This window comes from Hippocampus comes, unplaced genomic scaffold (genome assembly GCF_001891065.2).
Source record: "Hippocampus comes isolate QL1 unplaced genomic scaffold, H_comes_QL1_v1.1 scaffold84, whole genome shotgun sequence".
NCBI lineage: Eukaryota > Metazoa > Chordata > Actinopteri > Syngnathiformes > Syngnathidae > Hippocampus > Hippocampus comes.
The window spans coordinates 117,344-139,047 of record NW_017805144.1 but is presented as its reverse complement, the minus strand read 5'-3'; the positions used below and the strand labels follow the sequence as shown (position 1 = coordinate 139,047).

Sequence of the window (21,704 nt, the reverse complement as noted above, 5' to 3'; positions counted from 1 at the left end):
AACAGCCATTCGGTCAAAACACGCAAACTTTGTTCAGGCTGCTCAGCACAAAAGCAAAGCATGGTCTGCTGATTTTTTTTTTTTTTTAACCTGGCCAACCAAGCATTTTTATTTTCAATAGTGCTTCAACTTCTTTGCAAGACATCTACTGTCCATCCAATTCTGAATTAAAATAATTAAAAATAACATGTCTATTACTTTAATGGCAATTAACAGGTGATGCATACACCCTTACCACGAACAAAAAATGTTTGTGTGTGTGTGTGTGTGTGTGTGTGTGTGTGTGTGTGTGTGTGTGTGTGTGTGTGTGTGTGTGTGCGTGTGAATTCTCACTGACCTCAGCATGGTGCTCCTCATTCTGCTGCAGCACCTCAATTACGAGCTCAGCCAAGCGAATGGTGTCCTCCAGTTTTTTTGCGGGAGTGACTAACCGACCAACATTCTCTGTTGCACAAAGATCAGCTTTTAGAGTCTCATCTGAAACACAATCTTCACCTTTTTTATCAAAGGCCTCAACACAGGTTTAATGCATGCAACCGAAACACAGGTGGCAAACATCCTGCTGGTAAAGAAATATATCATGTTCTTTGACGTTCAGATTTTACATCAAGAACATGCATGCTCGCTTGCCTACTGCCAACAACTGGAAGCTAAAATCACATATTTGTAATTTTGAGTAAGTTTTGTCTTTTAAGTAGTTTTTGGTTCAGATAATAGTAACAGCCAAAATTACTTTGATAATCTCATGCACGCATGGTAAAAAATGTAGAGAGCATATCAGCATGCCTTAAATCGGTCTGGCGGGTATTTTGAGCATTTATTTATATATTTTTTATCATCAAAACAGTAAAAGACAGTTACAGTTTTAGAATGAAAGCTTAAAGACTATTCTATCATTACACATTAAATGAGGTCCCAATTCGTGGTGATAGTACAGATTGAGGTCAGTAGTAATGTCCTATTACGTACGCAATAATGTGTCACAGCTTTTTCAGTGTGGCGGAGGAGCGATGTCAAACATGAAGAGAAAATATGGTCGACACAAGGGATGCAAACAACATTCAACACTCATCATGCAGTAATGTCGTGATCTTGTGTTAGAAGAAAATGGTGCAGTTTTATCAAGACTCACATCTGTTCCATAATCATAACCGGGCTTTTCGTATTCACTTCTCACGGTAAATCCATATTGATACGATCAAGCAAAATTTGCTCAGCTGTGCAAATTATGTATAAAAAGCTTCATTCGATGAAAAGTTTGAGACTGCCCTACTGGGATGCATCTCTATCATGTACAGTGAGTGGAATGGAATTATACCATGGCTAACATCTATTGATCGGCTGTTTTTACTTTTCATTGATTGATGCCTGATCCTAATACACACACGCACACATAAACATATATATTTTTTTAATGCCAATTTTGTTTTGGTTTAATTTTCATGGCCATGGTATAAGCATGATAATGCACTCCAATGTATTTTGGACTGTGATGCTGTTACATCATTGCATGAATAAATAGTACCTCCACAGTATCCATTTGATCTATTGGGCCATCGGCTCGTGCATTATCATTTACAATCGAGTTGTGACGTGGGTAGGTGGAGTTGTATTATATGGCTCGGATTCTGAGCTGTAAATATTAGATTCAGTACTTGCCTTTGGGACATTTCCTATTTTTGAATGAGCACAAAACAAATCTTGTCGTCAAAGTATAAACATTAGCACATCACAACATTCAGGAAACAAATGGGTAAACATCCTGTCAGAGTCAAAACTCAAGAAAGAAGATCTCAAAATGATATGGAAATAGTAAGATTGGATTTTCCAAATACAAATAAACCACATCACAGGAAAGTAATACTTAAAACTGACCAGTACTGTCTTTGAAAAGGCAGAATTTGACCAGCTGTCTCAAGAAACCACCCCCCCCCCATTCAGTCCACCAACTGGCACAGTCAAGTGGTTCAGTGACGATGTTTGGCAAGACAAGTGGCTGATAGTTATTTGCCCACAGGAGCTCAAGTCATGTTAACATGGCTGACAGCTCCCACAGAATGGGACTTCTGTACTGTTATAATGAGGACTTGTTAGGACACCCCACAGTAATGTCTCTCAAGCCAGAAGGTCAGAACTTGTTTCTTCTTTCCTGTAATAGTTTAGTGTTGCGCTACCAAATGGGAAATACAATATCTATCCCGGCGCATGAAATCAGATCAGTCCCTGAAGTTGGAGTCGTAAAAATACTGATGCCAGAAAGAATGGTTTCAACATAATTCCTTGTGATTCTGCTAAATCAGAACGGGTTTATCTCAGTGGGAGATTCCCATGCACCAAGCCCACTCTGCATAATATGGTGAGTCGTATTTTTCATGCACTTTGTATTTACGGTGTATTTTATTTTGAAGGCATGTTTAAATGTTACCATAGCGACCACAGAGTGTTGCGGCCAGATAGGACGTTCCTCATGTCATGATTCGTGTTTATTATTATGTTGAGGAAAAGACCACCTTTTCATGCAGGTCATATAATATTTTGTTGTCTTTATCCGACCTGAGAATATTGTCTGACATTAAACCGGTCCATAGGGCAAAATAGGTTGGGAACTGCTGCTCTAAAGTCCCGCTGAGATTGCCCAATTTTGAATTCAAACACATTTTTAGGGAACAATATGCACTTACAGGACAACATTTTTCATGTGTGAAATGAATGCCTGAAATCACATGAAAGTTTTACTTCTTCTAATCTTTTTTACAACACTGACTCTAAAAGAGGAACAACTTCAACAAGGGGTGTTGGGGGAAAACAAGAATGAGTTGAGAGGAAGAATCGATACTGGAAGGTCATTGAAGTCGGGTGAGTCACAATCAAGCAGTAAATACTTCAGCATAACTAACCATTTGCCTTGTTACCAAAGTTCAAGATATTTGTTTTTGCCATGGTACCTTCTGTGTGTATTGAAGAATGCTAAAATATAAAAAACGGGTTAGGAGCTGTGCTGTGTAATAATTTGTGGATAATTGGCCACAGTTAAAATTTGATGTTGACCGATGTCCTGTTAATTGTGTTGAACCTTCAATACGCTACCGTGGACATAATAGATGACCGCTATGTCTGCCTTTCCTGTCATTGGGGCTGAAACGTTCTCTAATCGTTGTTCCTTTTCCGCCTCAGAATATTGAGCTGGCCCATTACTGGGTGTCCCAAAAGGTATAAAGCTCCCAATGGGGCATTTTCCATGCTTTTCGTGGCCTATCATCTTGTCCATTTTACCTCCAAAACTTGTGAGAGGAACTGTGGCACAGGAACAGATTATCAATCCATTTTCATCCCAATTTACTGTTGGCATGCAGCTTCTTCTAACCATGTGTTCAATACACTTGAGGAAATTACCTTTCATTTACTTTACGCATTTCAGTCAGACTAAGGTATGGTTGACTAAAGTAAACATCCAGAGCAACAAATTAAGGAGAACCTATGTTCTGGCCAAGGTAAAGCTGATAGTAAATGAAGAAGAGACATCATTTGAATCCTCCATTTTTTCCTGACATTTGTCCACTTTTGAGACAGGTGACAAAGGAGAGGAGGTAGATAAAAGAGGGAGCAATTTAGGGAGGAAGAGAGAAATGCAATGTTCATTTTGTAGAATCAGAAAGTACTGTGTATGTAAAAAAAAAGAGAAGAGAAGAGAGAAGAACAGAAAACTCAAAGGCCCTGAATTTTGAGACAATCTCGTGTTGAAGAAAGCAGCAAATACCCCACAGTTGTCATTTACAGAATGAAGGCCAACATCGTCAGCCGGCGATGTGATTAGTTCTGACATCATTCATCTCGTAGTTTATTGAATGGAGACTGCAGTATGTTTTTGACCTCTCGTGTGTATCATGATCTTAAACAAGGAAGCGGATACACATAAGCAAAGTAAAAATGCATTCAAGTTGCAGACAGACAATGAGCTTTTGGGAAGTGCTGCAAAACCACGATCAAAGGCAGATTGTGCAGGAAGGCTGTCAAGAAATTGACAAGTACACCATTTCAGACTGAAAACAAAAGATTTAAGCAAGTTCAAAAACAACACCCTACGGCTACTTGTTGTGGTGGCTGTGCATGCTGGATGCAAGCGAAACATGAAGGTAGAGGATAAGCTGGGAAATGAGGGAAGTACTCACGAATGGTTAAATCCATCACTTGAGACGCCAAGCAGAAGACAGGATGCTCATACATCTCTCTCTTTTTCCCTACAGAGAAAGAGGGAGGACACCGAGGCATGCGACAAGCCCGGGTCAGAGAGAATGACCATTATGGTCCGGAGGGCTCGACCAAGGCTTTCAGGGTCGATTCGAAACCATTTCGTTATTACGTGAATTGGGCATTTTAAATTTCAGGAAAATGGGCCTTCTTGGGTCAAACATACAAAGCAGTATCAGTTTGTGCCCTACATGTGTATGGTTATCCAATGAATCCTTTGTACACACCGTACGAGTACCGTATTTTCCGGATTATAAGTCACACTGGAGTATACATCGCATTTTGGGGGGAAATTTATTTGATAAAATCCAATACCAAAAACAGACATGCCATCTTAAAAGGCATTTTAAAATAAAAATAAAATAGAGACCAGCAGGCTGAATAAGTGTACATATGCTAAAGTGACATGACACATAAACAACGAGCGGCGAATGTGCCCAGTATGTTCACGTAACATATTAAGTTATTCAGATAACTATAGCATAAGGAACATGCTAACAAGTTTAGCAAACCATCAGTGTCACTCCAAATCACTAAATCCAATGAAATGTTCATCCTCAGTGTCACTTTTAAACAACTCTGCCATCTCCGGCGGTAGAAGATGTGGCGTTTCCTCTTCTACGCCGCTTACGTCAGACACATCGTTGATTTATCAACACAGCTCTAGAGCACCCTCTTGTGGTTTAATGTGAAAATAACATAAAATCAAACAGTAATGTGTTAATAATTTCACACGTAAGTCGCTCCAGAGTACAAAAGTCACACCCAAACTATGGAAAAAAAACTGTGACTTATAGTCTGGAAAATATGGTATGTCATCACGCTCTTACTCTTGTGTGGCGGATGTGTTGCCAGTAAAGAATTGTATTTTTCGGAATGGATGATACTTGAATTTTCAAGTTGCCAAATTGACAAGGTATATGTTTTGCATGAAACTGTTCACATTTTATTTTGTAATTGTAAAGATCAAGGGCCTTAATTCTGTGCCCAGCCAAAGTCTACCGCAAAGCGTAATCTAACTGTGCATTTGGTGGAGTTTGTTTTCTTTTGATATTTTTCTAGGCTGGCGCAGGTAGAAGGGGACGTTTATGCCCTTGTCTGTCGCTGTGGGAGGGAACGATGCCAACTTGTTTCCCATCCAATAGAAACGGCTCCCTGCATTCCCTCTAAATTGAATGCAGAGTCACTTGGTCTACATGAGATGTGGATGCAAGTGATGAAAAGTACATTTTAAAAGGAATTGCACGATCTTCAACTTGCGGCTGATGTAAAGTTAGCCGCTTTAAGGTCGACATGGAGACTGCCTTCTACCCTGATCGCGTGTCCGTGCGAGACAACGCTCTATGAACTGATTTCTCTGATGACTCAGAGAGATTGCCTCATGCCGTTGTCATATTTATAAATGAAATACGACGTCATCGACCACACACTTACTTCTGTGGAGCTTTGAATCTGTCAAATCCACCAAAAACATGTCACACCCCCTGCGCCACAACTTAGACGCGCTTTTATGTGGTCTAAATTGTAGTCTGGATTAAAGAAACTGAAGAAGCGGCCGTGTTTATGCCTTGTGCACGTGCGCCTGTCTCCCAAAACAGGGCTTCAAACTGATTGATATTGAACCATGTTAAAATGGTGCATTGACATTCGAAGGCTACAAATATTCTACAGTTTGGAGTTTGGCCAAAAGTTTCAGTTAAATGTTTTTTAACCATCATCAATACAGTGCTGTTACTTGTCTTCACTGCATCTTTATTTCAGCATTCCAGAGGATGTGTGAGTTGTATTTTTCTTTGTCTCCTGGTGTTGAAACTGTGCTTTCAATGTCATGATAATGGGAGCTGTGTCGGTTCTGTAAAGTAATACTAGTTTTTGTTTTGGTAGCTTGTATTTAAAGAACTATTTTCCTTTGTGAAATCAAAGCTGAAATATTTTTTTTAATCCGTCTTTGCCATGACACTCATTTTGTAAAAAAAAATGTCAAAGTTAAAGTAGTATGTTTTGTACTTTTTGACTTGTGGACTGGTTACCTTCAAGTTACAATACCGCACAAATGTTTATATGAGACCTACCCCCAAATTTTGGTTTAAATTTCAATGGTGGTGAACTATTTTTTCATGCTTTTGCGACATTTGCGTCTACATCAGAGATGGGCAAACTGCAGCCCGCGGGCCGAATCCGGACCATGGGTCTTTTTAATCCGGCCTGCCGAAGGTTGGTACACAATTAAGGTTCAATGTAAAGTCATTTCATTTGGACTTGTAATGACAGGCATTTCAACGCCAGGTGGAGCACTTACTTGAAGTTGCAGAGCACAGGGAGGGAGGGGGAGACGATACGGAAGCCTGAAGTAGCGCCAACTCAAGGTACTCCCGCTCGATACGACAATACAACACAATACAATCGGAATAAATGTGTCCGCGCCGCTATTTTCTATTATTGGATCCAAAACAGAGACATACAAGTGACTCTTTATTGCAGTGAGTGTTACTGGAATTGAGAACATTTTTACGTCCTGTACATCATGGCATCCAAACGAAGAGGAACAGTAATGAAGAGAAAGGGAATCTTATCTGATTAAACGAAGCGGGTTACAAAGTACGAAACATTCAGGAGACGCATGGAGTCTGAAAGATTCAGATCTACGAGACTTTGAAAAACGAGAAAGCGATTCTTGCTCAGCCCGATTCTGGCTATTTCCATCCTCAGAGTGAATTGCTTGCGGCTCAACAGACAGTCGAGTAAATGAACATTTCCTGGAATGGTTTGACTGTTATCATGCTAAAAACTTGACGCAAACTGGACCGCTAAGAAGAGAGGAAGCGAGTTCCATAGCGCTATGGGCTTCGAAGCGTCCCGTGGCTGGCTTCAAAAGTTCGTTGCACAACATCAACTGTCTTGGGTGGTGATCGAGGGGACATCAAGTTTGAGACAGTGAGTGAATGGAAAGAAAGCCACCAGGTCTTTTACTCGTGTCATTTTGTAGCAAATACTCCTAACTTTGTGATATTTTGACATATACCTGGACCAGTACTGTATGCTGCAGTTTTTGGGCAATATATTGTTGTACTTTGTTGCTTGTGTTGTCACAAATGTTCTTAACATACTTGGACGTTCATACAGGACATATATCATAGTTGTTTCACTGTTCTCATTAAAAAAAGTATGGTAATACTTTAATGCTTTTGTTATGTTGATGTTTGGTATGGACTGTCAACACAGACAGTTTTTTATATGTACTGTATCTTGTGCTGACCTGGCCCACCTGTCAAATTTAGAAATCAATGTGGCCCCCGAGCCAAAAAGTTTGCCCACCCCTGGTCTACATAAACGTTGCCGGGGCAGTACATATTTTATACATTTACCCATTACACATTTCAGTCACATGAGGGTATTTAAAGTCATTATGATTATTAGATTTTGTTGAACATGCTCAGATTAAGTAAAGGACTTGTTTTAAAAGGACAAAACTAATGTTTGTAAAATGTGCATGTCTCCAAAGAGGTCTTCACTTCCTTTTTGTGTGTCGTACTGTATCTGTGTCATGTTCTAACATGTTGTATTATGGTACATTGATCTCATTTCATACTTCTGAAACATTTACAGTTAAAAAAAATGACTGCAATCTTCCTTCAACAATAAAGTGAGTGTCAAAGTGATAAGTTGTTATTAACATATCAATACCGCACTGGTGTGATGTTAAATGGTGTGCCAGCACCAAAGGCAAGTAAAAGCAAGAAACAAAATTTTTGTCAGTTTTTCTTGCATATTGTTATTTCTACACAGCAACACAATAAACCTAGTATCCAAACATCTGTTATCTAAATGCGAACGGCGTCGTTTCCTGTTAACTTCAGGCTGCTATGTTTTTCGGTTAGTCTGCCTTGGATTAACCATTCGTTCCACAGAGCAGAAGCAGTTCAAAAAGGTCTGCATGTTTTGTCTTCAGATGTCAAGAAGCACAGTAGTATGAGAGGAGAGGTTTGGGGGGGACAGTATCAACAATTGGAAGAGAGATGCTTAAGTTTGACTTCCTGATTTTGTTCAGGTAGGTGTCGTGTCGTTTCTTAAGAGACATCATCTTAAATTACAGGTGTCAAAGTCAAGGCCCGGAGGCCAGATCCGGCCGCCCACGTCATTTTATGTGGCCCACGGGAGCAAATTATGTGTTTCAACTATCATGATTCTTGCTGAAATCTGTACCGAAATGTCAAATTTTCATGGGTAATAAATAACATTAAGTAACATTTTAATAGCACGCCCCCCTCCCCCACCCCGACCATGTCGCACAACTATTGTGGGGGGGCAGTGGGTTCAGGGTTACATATGGAGCCATAGTTGTAGGTGAAAGGCAGTCTCCAATTGCCCACGCCACATGCGTGGCCGACTCCATCATCCGCAGGGGAGATCTTGCAGTTTACCTGTAAATTCACTTCACGTATGCCAATGACATGCACTGACCCCAGCGAGTCTACTTCTGCTTCCACAGTTTCAAACCCTGCGTGCGCTTAGACCGAACTGTTTTTAATGCATATGATGGGAGGGATCCGCAACAATGGGTCGGATGTCGCCTCGGTCCCATCCTGCAGCACCGAATTCTGTCTGTGCAAAGTCTAGGAAACCCCCAGAATAATGACTCCACTCTGTGCTTTGTGCTCGACTTTGCTCAGCATGAAAATAGGGCCTATAGATTTTTTTTTTAAATGTTTATGATGTCTCCTAAAGAAAACCTGCTCCAACACAAATATGAGCTGCCGTAACAGAGTGTCATTATCATCTGTTTATTGAACTTCCTGTTGTTAAACACCAGGGAGTGATCATGACCAGCGAGTACCAATAGACGAAAAGGGAGAGGTGAGTATGGTCATCAGAAAGCAAGGCAAAGGGAGGGGAGCATCTATTCAGCTGGAAGAAAGACCAAATAGAGATAGAGCCAATGTAGGACTCAGTTGAAAGAGAAGCTGAGGCATGGTGGAAGCCAGCAAAGGGAATAGTGAAGAATTGAATGCATTTTTACTCATTGTTCAGCTGCAACTATCAAATGGTACAGGCAGAAGGAGTATATATTTGGGGAACTTGTCACTTAAAATAACAACATAAAGTGCAGTAGATAATTGGCTGTCAAGAAGAAAAGAGTATGATACGAAATATAAAATAATATGTATTAAAGGCTCTTCATGTAATTAAATATCCTTAAAACTGAAAAAAGAAGAACAGATCCAGAAACAGTTTCAGGGATGTTATGAGTAGCTTACCTTCCAGTTTGGCATACTCTGACAGGCGTTGGTAATTGACCAGAGCTGCTTGCTCCAGACACTTACGAATAACAGCTTTGACTTCTTCTTGTGGAACCGGGGTGACAACATCTTTCATCAAAACCTTTGAGGAAGGAAATAAGTCTTTCATTTTCTGTATACCAACAAGTACCGAAACACTTGGGGCTTTATTTTTGTGTTCGGTCCGGTGCAAGTCCAGCATGGCACATGGTCTACCTCTGCACGGAGTAGGTTAGACCAGGTGTTGGCAACTTTTCGGATGCATGCAAGCCAGTGCATTTAAAAAGGGTAGTTTGCGCCATGGTGGGTGTGAACATTGCCAATTACATTTACCACCAATCAAAGTGCCGCTTCCCATTCCCTTTCAATTTGGCACACTCACATCTGCCACGGAGACATATGTATGCAGAAAAGGACGCAGCAATCTGTGCACAGGCAGAGCATTGTCACTACGCGTGGCCGGTGTGCCTTCCATAGCCATCAATGGCAGTGAGTGCAGAATGAACTGGTGATTACCACTGCCGATTTAAATATGTCCGTGGATCTCATCCATCTATCCCCACCACCTTTCCGTAGCTATGTATTGAGGATCTAAAAACTATAATAATGATAAATAATAACGATATGACATCTGTGGAATTGAAAATGGCCTACAAACAGATGGAAAGGGTCTCAGATACATTTTTAGGAGTTACAATTAATGTTTCCTCTCACCCTCCATGTATCTGAGCATTGATCGTAACGTCCTGAACCTTCCTTGAACCACGGTGAGCAACATCTGACATTCACACAGTGGCTACACCCGTATCACACCTGTCCAAAATCTGAGATCATAATAAGTTCCCAGATATAGTTAGGTATTAAAAAAAAAAAAACAAAGGAAAAAAAAAAACGGTATATCGTAATAGAGGATATTATTGAACAGACTTTTGACAGGGATAACATGGGCCCAAGTTTGTAAGAACTAGTTAAGGATGAAGCATTTTATGTTGCGAATTTTACCAAATTAACTTAAATTGTCGAGACATCATTGGAAGAAAATTCAATAATAAGTTTAAAAATCAATTATGCCTATGTTTGTTATTTTCGATCGATCGATCCATCCATCCATTTTCTACCGCTTATCCGGGGTCGGGTCGCGGGGCACCAGCTTTAGCAGGGGAGCCAAGACGTTTGTTATTTTATGATACAAAATATATGAAGTGAAGAGTGACATCAGACATGCTTTTAATCAAGAAAGGCACTTACAAATACAATCTATTATTATCATCATTATTATTATTATTATTATTATTATTATTATTAATTACTATTATTATTATTATCATCCATCCATCCATCCATCCATCCATCCATTCATCATCTGATATAAGTATCCACACGAGGGTCGCGGTCGTGCTGTAGCCTATCCCAGCTGTCTTCAGGCAGTCAGTAGAGTACACTCTTAACTGGTTGCCAGCCAATCACATTATGACGATGATGATGATGATGATGATGATTATTAAATAATAGTTTGATGAAAGTGTGATGCACCTTAAAACATGTTCATAATTACAGCATGAACATAGAATATTGGTATAAAAGGCATTATAACTAATGACATAACTAATAAGTTCACACCAAAAAATTCACTCACCCTTTCAAGCAATGATAGAGTTGCTTTCAATGCACCCTCTGGTCGTCCAAACGGAAAGCAATACCTTTTGGGGACAGCATAACATTTGATTAATCATGCTGCTCTTGGGTTTTTCATGAGTACCAGATAAAATTGTTCGATATTTCCTTACCTGAAATGTGTAATCTGGTTTTCCAATAGCACTCGAAGTCTTTCTCTGATCTCCTCAAAACGCTCCTTTTCCTCCACCGTGACAGTACCAATACCGTCCGGTCTGAAACATGACAAAATAAGTTTCACAGCAACACTGGCAATCATTCCTTAACATGGGGAAGGTCATACAGGAGAGCACTGCAGAGTTCAGGGGCAATACAACCGTTCTCAAACTACAACCATTGGTGGGATCCTCAATAACTTTATTAATAACTTGGTGGTTGCATTCAGCCTCATACCTTCCCTGTCATTTTTAGAGACATTTTTAATCTGAAGTTCTATTGCATATGAATAAATAGTCCTTGTCAAGCAGGTGTGCATCTGTGAGTATGTGCATCTCGATTGCATTTATCCCATGTGACATGCTTGGGCCTGGGTGGAGTCTGAGCAGAGTGCATGTGACAGGAGAGGCGCCGGACTGGTGGCTGTGACAGTATGATGAGAAGCGGGAGACATGACACACCCTCTATCCATCACCCCCTGCCGACCCCCACCTAGTTTTGACATGTCCTTTCAGCGGACAGCGGCAAACTGCGCGCCTGTTTCGGAGAGGGTGTTGGTAAAACACACGGGAGTGTTTCATTAGTCCCGTGTTTGATCTCATGGGGTACAAGCATGCTTACCATCAAGTAACATGTAATCCGGACGGCCTCTTCAACTTGCATGAACATTTCAAGACACCGGCATTGCCACCTGTCGACCGTCGCTGCTGAAATTTGGCTCAAAGCAAAAGGCTTTTGAATTTGTTCACTGGTTGCTTTCACTGCCACCAAAAACGAGATGTCAGTATTGTTACATTTGCATTTGTTTACTGTAGGAGTGGTTTGATACTAACCGACGTAGTAACAAGGTAATCTTATTTTGAAATTTGAATGTATTTTTTACTAAATATATGTGTATGTATACACTACGAATACATCAAATAAACAAATGGTAAAATGCATATTGCACATGCAATATATGAGAGCAAAGTAGTTACTCTATGTTTAGTAAGTTAAAAAAAATATTCATTCTTTTGTAATTGTAATTCTTTGTAACCTTGGTTTTGTGGCAAGGCTGGCAAATGTTATGGGGTGTCACACTGAAAATGCACAATATTAAAGTGCCTCACCTTTCACACAGTCAAGAATTATAAGAGGAACATTTCACACTAATTAGGACTCGGGGCATTTTTTTTTTTTTCAGCAGCACATTGTTCTTTGTCGGCTCCCTCATGTTTCTATATGACCACACAGCTTCACTGAAGACAAGTAAATGAGCCATCAGTGACAGAAAGCTAGCAACAAATTGATGTAGGCGAAACATTATTTTAAAACCACATTTAACTATGTGTAACTGTAGTAATGAATATCAATTCATTCCAACTACAATGTACATCAGTCTCCTGGAAAATCGGAACAGTTTTGATCATGTTTTCAGACTTTATTTGTGAAAGGTTATCTCATTTCATTTATCAAATGTTAATTCATAAAATTCTGGTTTCAACACATTGTTTTTGGAATACACTCATTTTCAAGAGGAAAAATCAATGAAAAATAACACACGTGTTTTCTATTATTTGCAACCGAAATGTTATTTGCCTGATATTTAGATATGTCATTAAGTCACGTATTTAGGGTGGAGACATCGTTTCATGGACTGTTTAAACAGACATGACACAAATCTGGACGCAAGTCAAGTTTCGACACAGTCGCAGGCCGCTGAGAAACTGAGCACAACTAACTGCATGGTCATCTCTTGGCAAGGAGACATCTTGCAAGAAGGTATGGCTTTTCGGAATTTTATGTTTTAGTGGGGGTTGGTCTAGGTGAGGTGTGTGGCTTATTTTTTTTCTTTTTGTGGGGATGTGCAGCAATGTTCAGCCCATCACAAGTGACAACCTGTCAACCTGTCATGCCTGTGCCTCAAGGCAATATGGAGCAACTGGCTAAGCCTCTCTTGACACACTTGACATGTGTGGATGTCACTGTTTTGGATAATTTAGTCGATACACATGTAAGCATACCATTACTTACGTCGCTATCACTATGACATTTGTTTGGAAAATTAATTTCACCTCAGGGTCTAAATCAAATAAACCCAAAACACATTTTGAAAAAAAATACTGTAGATGAGCCTTTTATGCATTTGACAAGATACTGTTGATTTTTCGTGTGCATCCGTCTAGGCCGAGGAGGGAGAACCTCCATTTGTCAGGAGGTTAGAGGGAGACATTTCTTGAAAATGACAAAAGCAGCAACTCACCTTTTTTGTCCTGAGAAAAGTGGGGACCTGAGATCCCTTTTCTTCACGAACTCAATGATTTTGAGTTCTTTCCTAATGCTTTGGGGAGAGGGCTCAGGAGAAGAGGGGAAAAGTGCTTGCTGCAGTTCGGCCTCTGATACTGGCCAGTTTAACAGCTCTGACACACGCTGACTAACAGGGGTTGTGTCAAATTTTAGAATTTTGTGGACAATGGAGGTTATTTGTGTCACGTGGACATGGTTTGTTAGTAGGTTAGAAAAGAAAAAGGGAAAAGACAAAGGAAAAATAAAAAACATGAAAACATGCAAGATGAGAATCAATCGGAAAAATATCAAACTTGACAGGGATGAGCACATCACAGGCAACTTTTATCCGCGATACGTGTTGGAAGTGTGGAGTGACACCTGTCAGCTACGACTGTATTTCTACCTATTTCCATGGACGTGAGAAGCACAGAAGGCAAAGCTGTAGTGTAGAAGGGTTGGGTCAATCATGGCTCCATTCTCCGCCCTCTCCAGTAGGTCACCCAGGTAACACAAGTGGCGATGACAGCCTCGTACCCCATAGCGAGCGCAGTATTCGTCCAAGACAAATACCTGGCCAGGACTAAACCAGCCCTGTATGTGACAGAGACAGCATATACCACTCTGAAACATTTTATTTACCAAGGAATAATTTGCATTTTACAATGTGCTTACAAGACAGGAGTAAGAGTCATTGAGTCTGTGATCCAAAGTGAGGCGCTGGACCAGTTCAAAGAGTGAGGCGTGGTCAAAATTACAGGGATTGGCTGAAATAAACTCATCCATGCCATGCTTCTGGGCTCGATCCGCATCTGCCCTCAGAACCCATCCAAATAGGCAGGGCAGGAGAGAGTGAGAAAGAAAGAAAGAAAGAAAGAAAGAAAGAAAGAAAGAAAGAAAGAAAGAAAGAAAGAAAGAAAGAAAGAAAGAAAGAAAGAAAAAGAAGGAAGGAAGGAAGGAAAAAAAGAACACGTTATTATAAGCAACATATTTTTACGATACCTGTACTGCTATTTTAAAGGCAGGGTAAAATAAACACATAAAAGAAGCGATACAGGAATTTATTTTTGATAGATGTTATGGCTATGCATCACAGTTCTTATACAGTTCTGATAGCTTGCAGAATGAATAGAGCAAAACACAGATATCCCAATTCTCCTTTAAATTATTGAATTCAATTAGCTTCACCGGTCACAAATGAATATGCTCCCATACACATTTAACTGAATTAAAATGATGACAAACTTGTCGCTAATACTTTGCTATTAGTTACGCTATAGCCTGATTCAAGTGTAAAATCCCTCAAATTACTTTTCTCCATATCCTGTTTCTTTTAACCCCACAATGCCCAGGCATTTCAAACGAAAGTGAGGAATTGACCTGGACGTCACAATTTCACATAAAACTTACGTCAGCGTTTGTTAAATAAATAGACAAATAAATAGTGAAAAATGTTTGCATTTAAATATGGCACACATTCAACTACTGGTAAAAGAAACACATATTTGTGACAAGATTACCGTCCTTAAAATGTAGTGACTTAAATACGAACAATAAATACACTGCGCCACATGTCGCACTGTGGGAACCGAGTGGCGAGAACATATGACATGCCTGTATTCTGTTCATCGGCGTCATAACAACAATGAAACAAAACTAAATAGAGAGAGAGAGAGAGCGAGAGAGAGAGAGAGAGAGAGAGAGAGAGAGAGAGAGAGAGAGAGAGAGACAGCTGTGTCTTATTTTCAACGCACAAGGAACGAAAGTCACAGACGGCAAAGGGCTAGCATTAGCTATAGCATCTCACTTTGTTGCGCTCAGCTCAGCAGTTGGATACCTTCGATGGCCGCCACGATGAATGAGTGGCGGGTGCTGTCTGGATTTGTTAGTCAGACTTACATTTCTTTGTATATTCACATATTTGCGGTGTGGCAGCGCACCATTATATGATGTCACATCAGATTTCTTCTTCAAGGTTACGTGGGTGCCACTCAGTTTTCAGATCAAGAAACTTAAGTTGAAAACTTAAATGTTACTAGAGGCAGTCTTCTTATACTCGTTCTACGTTTTCTTATACTTATACAATTATTATTCAATTATTAATTTCATACTCATACTCGTATGCAGAATTGGCAACAGGAATATACCCATGCCCCTTTGAAACCAAACCAAATTCTATTATATGTAAACATGATCTTTGTGTTTAATCCATATTGGACATTTGTATATTGGACAGCTGCTTTTATTTGAGGAAAATAACGTTTCCCCTGATTTTCTGACATATTAGAGACCACCATAGGAACTGAATCATAATTTGTGCATTTTCTGCACTGCCTTTTTGAAGCAATGTTCAGTTTTTTAATAATAAAGGGATAGAAATGTAATAAATGCCATTTTCAATCTGAGTAATCAAAAGAAAAAAAAAAAACAGGAAATAATGAATCTTTTATTTTTTTAAGAAAAAGTGGTAGTTAGAGCTCTGAAAAAAAACACCAAATCCACATAATCAGTATCGACCGATCACACTCAAGGATGATCGGTATCGGCAGCTAATCGGAACATCCTTAAATGAATGTGAAAACGATGACCAGGTAGATGTGTCAGGTGTGGTGTCAAAATACACATGACATTTATGTTTGGCCGAGGAGTGCTGAAGGCTGACTCTTGCCAAAAGGCCAATATCTGGGCCAAAATTGCCCTAGCAATAAAACTAAAAAGCATTTTCACAATCCGAGGCAAGCCCTCTTGCCATACTCCAGCGCTGCACGTGAGAGGTATGAATGGCTCCTTCCCGTACCCATGTAGTACTTTGCAAACATATTATGATAGGGCTCATATTATTTTGATGTGTGGGTTTGGCATTAGTGTAACGGTGGCAACTACTGCTCCATCTGAACCGATCGAAGACTTTAATCAATTGGAGAATGCATGCAGCCAGAAAAGCACGGAGCTGCTTGCCTTTTCCCTCTTACACACATGGGCGAAGCCTTGGTGACCAACTGAATTACTAAAGGTAAAATATCATCCTCATCATCATTCTCTTCTGCTTATCTAAGGTCAGGTCATGGGGGCAACAGCTTAAACAGGGAAGCCAAGACTTCCCTCGCCCTAGCCACTTCATCCAGCTCGTCCTGGGGGATCTTGAGGTGGTCCCAGGCCAGCTGGGAGACTCAAGGGGTGTTCACACGGCAACTTTTACTCCGGTGCAGCTGTCTTTGAACACATGAGTATTGATCCTCTCACCCACTGAGGTGAAACCCAACGTATAGGTGCGACGCCAGGGGGTCAATATGCCCACACCTGCTGTGCGCCTCTCACCATGGGCCACTCCAGAGTGTCCAACCCCTCTCAAGAGGACTGGTACCACAACTCAAGCTGTGTGTGGATGCAAGTCCTACTACCGTACGTCTAGTCTGAACTGCTCTGCCTCGCACACCAGCTTGGGCCCCTTCCCACCCAGTGAAGTGACATTCCATGTCCCAAGAGCTGGCTTCTGTCGCCGGAGTTCGGGCCGCCGAGGTCCGCACCTTTGGCTGCCGCCCAGCTCACGAACCACCCGATCCCCTTGGCCCCTCCCACAGGTGGTGAGCCCATGGGAAAGGGGGCCCATATTGTATTTTCGGGCTGAGCCCGGCCGGGCCCCATGGGTGCAGTCTGTGCCACCAGGCACTCGCAAACGAGCCCCACCTCGAGGTCTGGCTCCAAAGGGGGGTCCTGGTGACCCACGACCAGGTAAGGGAAATCAGAATCCAATATTTTTATTCACCATAGCGGTCTTTTGACCCGTGCATTGTCTGGTCCCTCACCTACGACCTGTTTGCTATGGGTGACCCTGCCAAGGGCACAAATCCCCAGACAGCTTAGCTCCTCGGATCATTGGGACACATATACGCTTCCACCATGATAAGGTGACGGTTCACAGAGGGGAGGTTAAATATACTTTATAATATAAAATCACGTTAACTATAGACAGATCTGTAACACAAGCCTGACGCTCACACTGCCTGCTGCACAGTTATCAAAAGATTTATCAGCTATCGTCCTCTTAGCTGCCGAATGACAGCACACCGGCTGCCAGTCAACAAACAAAAGACGCTCGAAGCTACATAATTGTGTCCCCTCAAAAAATGTTCTCCCCACCCACCCCAAAGACAAATAAATAAAATAAAAACATCTATAAAAAATGACATTCTGCCCCTTTAGACTGTAGCTGGTGGCCTGTCAGGTCTGTTTGATGTGAGTGAGAGGGAGTGGAGGCATGCAGGAGGGATGGACAGTAACTTGCAGTGACACCCCCACCCGTCACCCCCGCCCATCTGGACTGGGGAAGGACGGCCCTGACAATGATTGATGGCTACTATTTGTTTATAGATCCAGAGGAGAGGATCCAGGACATGTCTGCTATACTATTGGTGGTAAAAAGATTTTTTTCATTTTAAATAGAATAGGTGTTTAAAAAAAAAGCAGAATGGATTAAAATATATTTTATGTAATTTTGAGAACATTTATTGTATAGATCTCAAAATTTAAAATCAAAACTCACCACTCTACTGTGCGGACTCCACATGCACATGAACATGCAAAGTCCACACAGGAAGGCACACTCACTAGAATCCAAAACCACTCTTTTTGCTATCGTTTGGATGCTCCAGAAAAATGGCAGAAAGCATGAAAAAGAGGGCTTGGCTGTCCACAAGTGAAGCATTAGCTCTTCTCTTTGATTCATTCTCATCTGATAAGAGCTCATGTTTATTACATTTTCCCAGACACTAAAAATAATGTTTGTCAACTGAAGGGATCATGAACCATGTGCTGAACCTTTAAACCACACTTGTGCTTGAAAGTAGACTAGAAAACACTGTTGATATTTACATACCTTACGTACATACCTTATATTGAGAACTCAAATTACAGATATGATCGCTCTATGCAGTGAACTCAACTCACTTCAAAACAGCAGCAAAATAACAGAATGGCTAGTATTAGTGCCTTACTAATGAGCTGAGAGAGTTGAGATGTGATTATGAATGAATGAATCCTACTGGATTTCTAGGCAGGACACTTCCTGCTGTAATATGATTGGCTGCTGCATCCAAGCAGGACTGCATGCAGCAACCAATCATATTAACGATGGCATTGTACCGCCTAGAACGGGGGTCGGCAACATGAGGCTCCGGAGCCGCATGCGGCTCTTTAGCGCCATCTAGTGGCTCCCCGGTGCTTTATAAAAAATGTTTGAAAATGGAAAAAGATGTGGGTGGGAAATTTATTTTTTTGTTTTAAATATGTTTTTTGTCAGCGTAAAAACATGACACAAACATTCTTAACGTTTCACAATGCTGTAAAAATGTTGACAGAAACATTTCAACGTTTCTGTCAAAGAAGATTTGCGTCATAGCCTGCGACACGTTTCTATTAGCAGGGCGTGACGCAAGGCAGGTGGCTGTTGCAAACCTCCCCCCGAAAAAACAAAAAAAAAATTAAAAAAACGGAATTTCATGTACAATTCACCGAGGGTACTGGCAAACAGAATCTGGAGGGCCGTGAAAAGCATTTTTAAAATGGTACACGTGAGCTACGATAGTCAAAAACGCTGCAAAAGTGCATCTCATGCCTCCGCGTCAGTTCTCGCCGAAGGTAGGTTGGCATGCGTCTGTAAGTGTGTTTGCGCGAGTCGATCGCGGTAGGTTGGTTGAACAAAAAGTAGATCTTCGGTCAAAAAAGGTGGCCACCCCTGCTCTACAGAATGCACTGCACAGAAAAAAAAACTTTTAATCATTAAGGCTCATCGTTAATTGTAGCAAACTTAGTCATTTTGATAGTCGGCTAATATAGCTCATATAGATATAGATACATGTTGCAGCTCCGAAAAAAGGAGAGCTGTGGTGTTGTTCTTTTAAAACATAACTTTTTTTATGCTTTTAACAGTCTCGACAAACACAGACACGTCTGCGTCCGACTCTGTGCCTTGTCTCCTCTCATTCAACTCAAGAGGCGTTCAAAGAGAGCCTCTGAAAAATGGAAATTAATGATCACTTAAATGACACTAAGAAAAGCAAAAATAATGCACCAAAACAGAAAATCAAGTGAGGAAATCACTAAATAAATTCTATGGGGGCGTTTGTGAACACACAACAAAGGAATGAATAACAAACAATTCTGAGACAGTCCAGTCTCCTACATACATACAGCGTGTGTTTCCTTCATTGTAAGTTTTATAGAAGGCTTTTATTTTTTGTGGCTGCAGACATATTTATTTTTTGTTTTTTTTGTCCTATATGGCCCTTCCAACATTTTGGGTTGCCGACCCCTGGCCAAGAAGTAAAGTGAGATTCATAATACCGCCTCAACGAATAGTATATTTGTCTGTCTGTCTTATATTGGCCGCACGTGGCAAAGGAGGGAAGACCAGAAGGACCAGCATTCAATTGATGCAATGTGACAAGAATGTTTTATTTATTCCATTTAAATATTTGATTATTTGATGTTTTTATTAAGTACAATATATAGTGTGATGACTCTTAGCATATCATCTCCCACGCTGACAAAATGCATATTTCACAGTTTGGAAAAGTTGCGTCATTAGGCTTTATATTTGTGTCCAACGCAAGTCTTGCAAGTCTACATGATGTCAATGTGCGCGTTGGTGGTCTAGATTAGTTTTAGGATTTTCGCAGATATTGTACACAGCTTGGCTTAATCGGAAACGGGCTTTTTTGCGCAGTTGTGTACCGACTCCCTTCGTTCCCTTTTCAAGAGGCGAGAGGCCCAGTCATGGTTAAAGCAGAAACTCATTTAAAACTCGAGGTCAAAGTGAAGTTGAAGCATGCAAAGTATAAGATTATAAGGAACCACTGGTGCGCGGAAATGGGAGCATGATGTGAAGTTGGACATGGCGATCACAGATCATCTCTGAAGTGGGCACTTGGAGACTGCCTTCTACCCGGAACTTTCATGTCCGTGTGTGTATGTTATTCATTGCCCGATACGTGCGGGAACAAGCAGGCAGTTATTTGGTACCTAACTGATTACAGCCTGGCCTAATTGTGCAGTAGACACATGTATAATTCCTGGCCTGGCACATTTCACTGGCTAATTACCAGATGATGGGACCCAGCAGTTGTAACAAACACAACATGCTCACACACACTTGGCAATCCATGACATGCTTCATTCCACTTGGAATTTAAAGACCGATACTGTTGGCTTGTTAGAGCAGTGATGCGTGCTCAAGTATGTACACAACCCCTCCTTTGGCATGCTTAGAATAGCGGCGTTATTGGCCCAGCATTAATGATCATGGACACGCTGATGTACGTGCAATGTTGTACAATTTCCACGTCCTCAAATGTAAGTGGAGTGGCTTACTGTGGCATGTCAGACAAGGATATATGGCCGACCACTCTACTGAGATGCCCCTTGCCAAAGTAACTAATGATTTACACCTAGCAATGAACTCTGACACCTCATCAGTACTATTATTACTTTATTTTAGCGCTGCTTTTGATACCGTCCATCATACCATACTACAGTAAATATTCCCATCCCCGGAATTCTATGAAAAGGAATTTCCTTCACCCGGAACAAAAACCTGTGCATTAACATTTTGACTACGATATTACATGTTACCGGAACTTACGTAAGCGGAAATTCCACTACCCGTAACCCGGATTGAGACGTCATGCCGCGGGAGCTTAAATACACGCAACGCCCACCCGATGCTACGGAACGACGACGCTGAGACACATTTTCACTTCGCGTTTTTCGATCATCAGATTCGAAACGACGACGTGTAAGTGAGTTTTTATTGGCGTGCGTTTTACTGTAATTGTGAATGATTTTAACTTTATTCACTTAACGTCCTGTAGAACGCGGCACTAGCTTAAAAGCAGCACCCACTCGACAGGATCGAAGAAACGTGTTCGCTTCGCCGTTTACATTCATCAGATTCGAAACGAAGACGTGTAAGTGACTTTTTATTGGCGTGCGTTTGACTGCAATTGCGAAAGATTTTAACTTTATTCACTTACGTCGTGTAGCTCATGGCATTGAAACGTAGAAGAACTGTAATGACTGGAGCGGAGC

General features: G+C 41.0%; 1 protein-coding gene across 24 annotated transcripts in view; it reads right to left on the bottom strand.

Annotated features, from left to right (window-relative positions):
* Positions 1-21,704, bottom strand: part of cadpsa (Ca2+-dependent activator protein for secretion a) — a 174,684-nt gene that overhangs the window by 82,679 nt on the left and 70,301 nt on the right. For 9 of the 24 annotated variants that reach the window (XM_019867663.1, XM_019867660.1, XM_019867665.1 and 6 more), the window contains 8 exons: positions 14,295-14,431; positions 14,026-14,213; positions 13,597-13,767; positions 11,312-11,413; positions 11,161-11,224; positions 9,504-9,627; positions 4,170-4,238; positions 338-444 (listed from right to left, as the gene is read on the bottom strand). In XM_019867663.1, coding sequence (XP_019723222.1) covers positions 338-444; positions 4,170-4,238; positions 9,504-9,627; positions 11,161-11,224; positions 11,312-11,413; positions 13,597-13,767; positions 14,026-14,213; positions 14,295-14,431 — 962 coding nt within the window. The remainder of the gene's footprint in view (positions 1-337; positions 445-4,169; positions 4,239-9,503; positions 9,628-11,160; positions 11,225-11,311; positions 11,414-13,596; positions 13,768-14,025; positions 14,214-14,294; positions 14,432-21,704) is intronic. The other 15 variants (XM_019867671.1, XM_019867674.1, XM_019867672.1 and 12 more) reach the window with 3 other exon arrangements.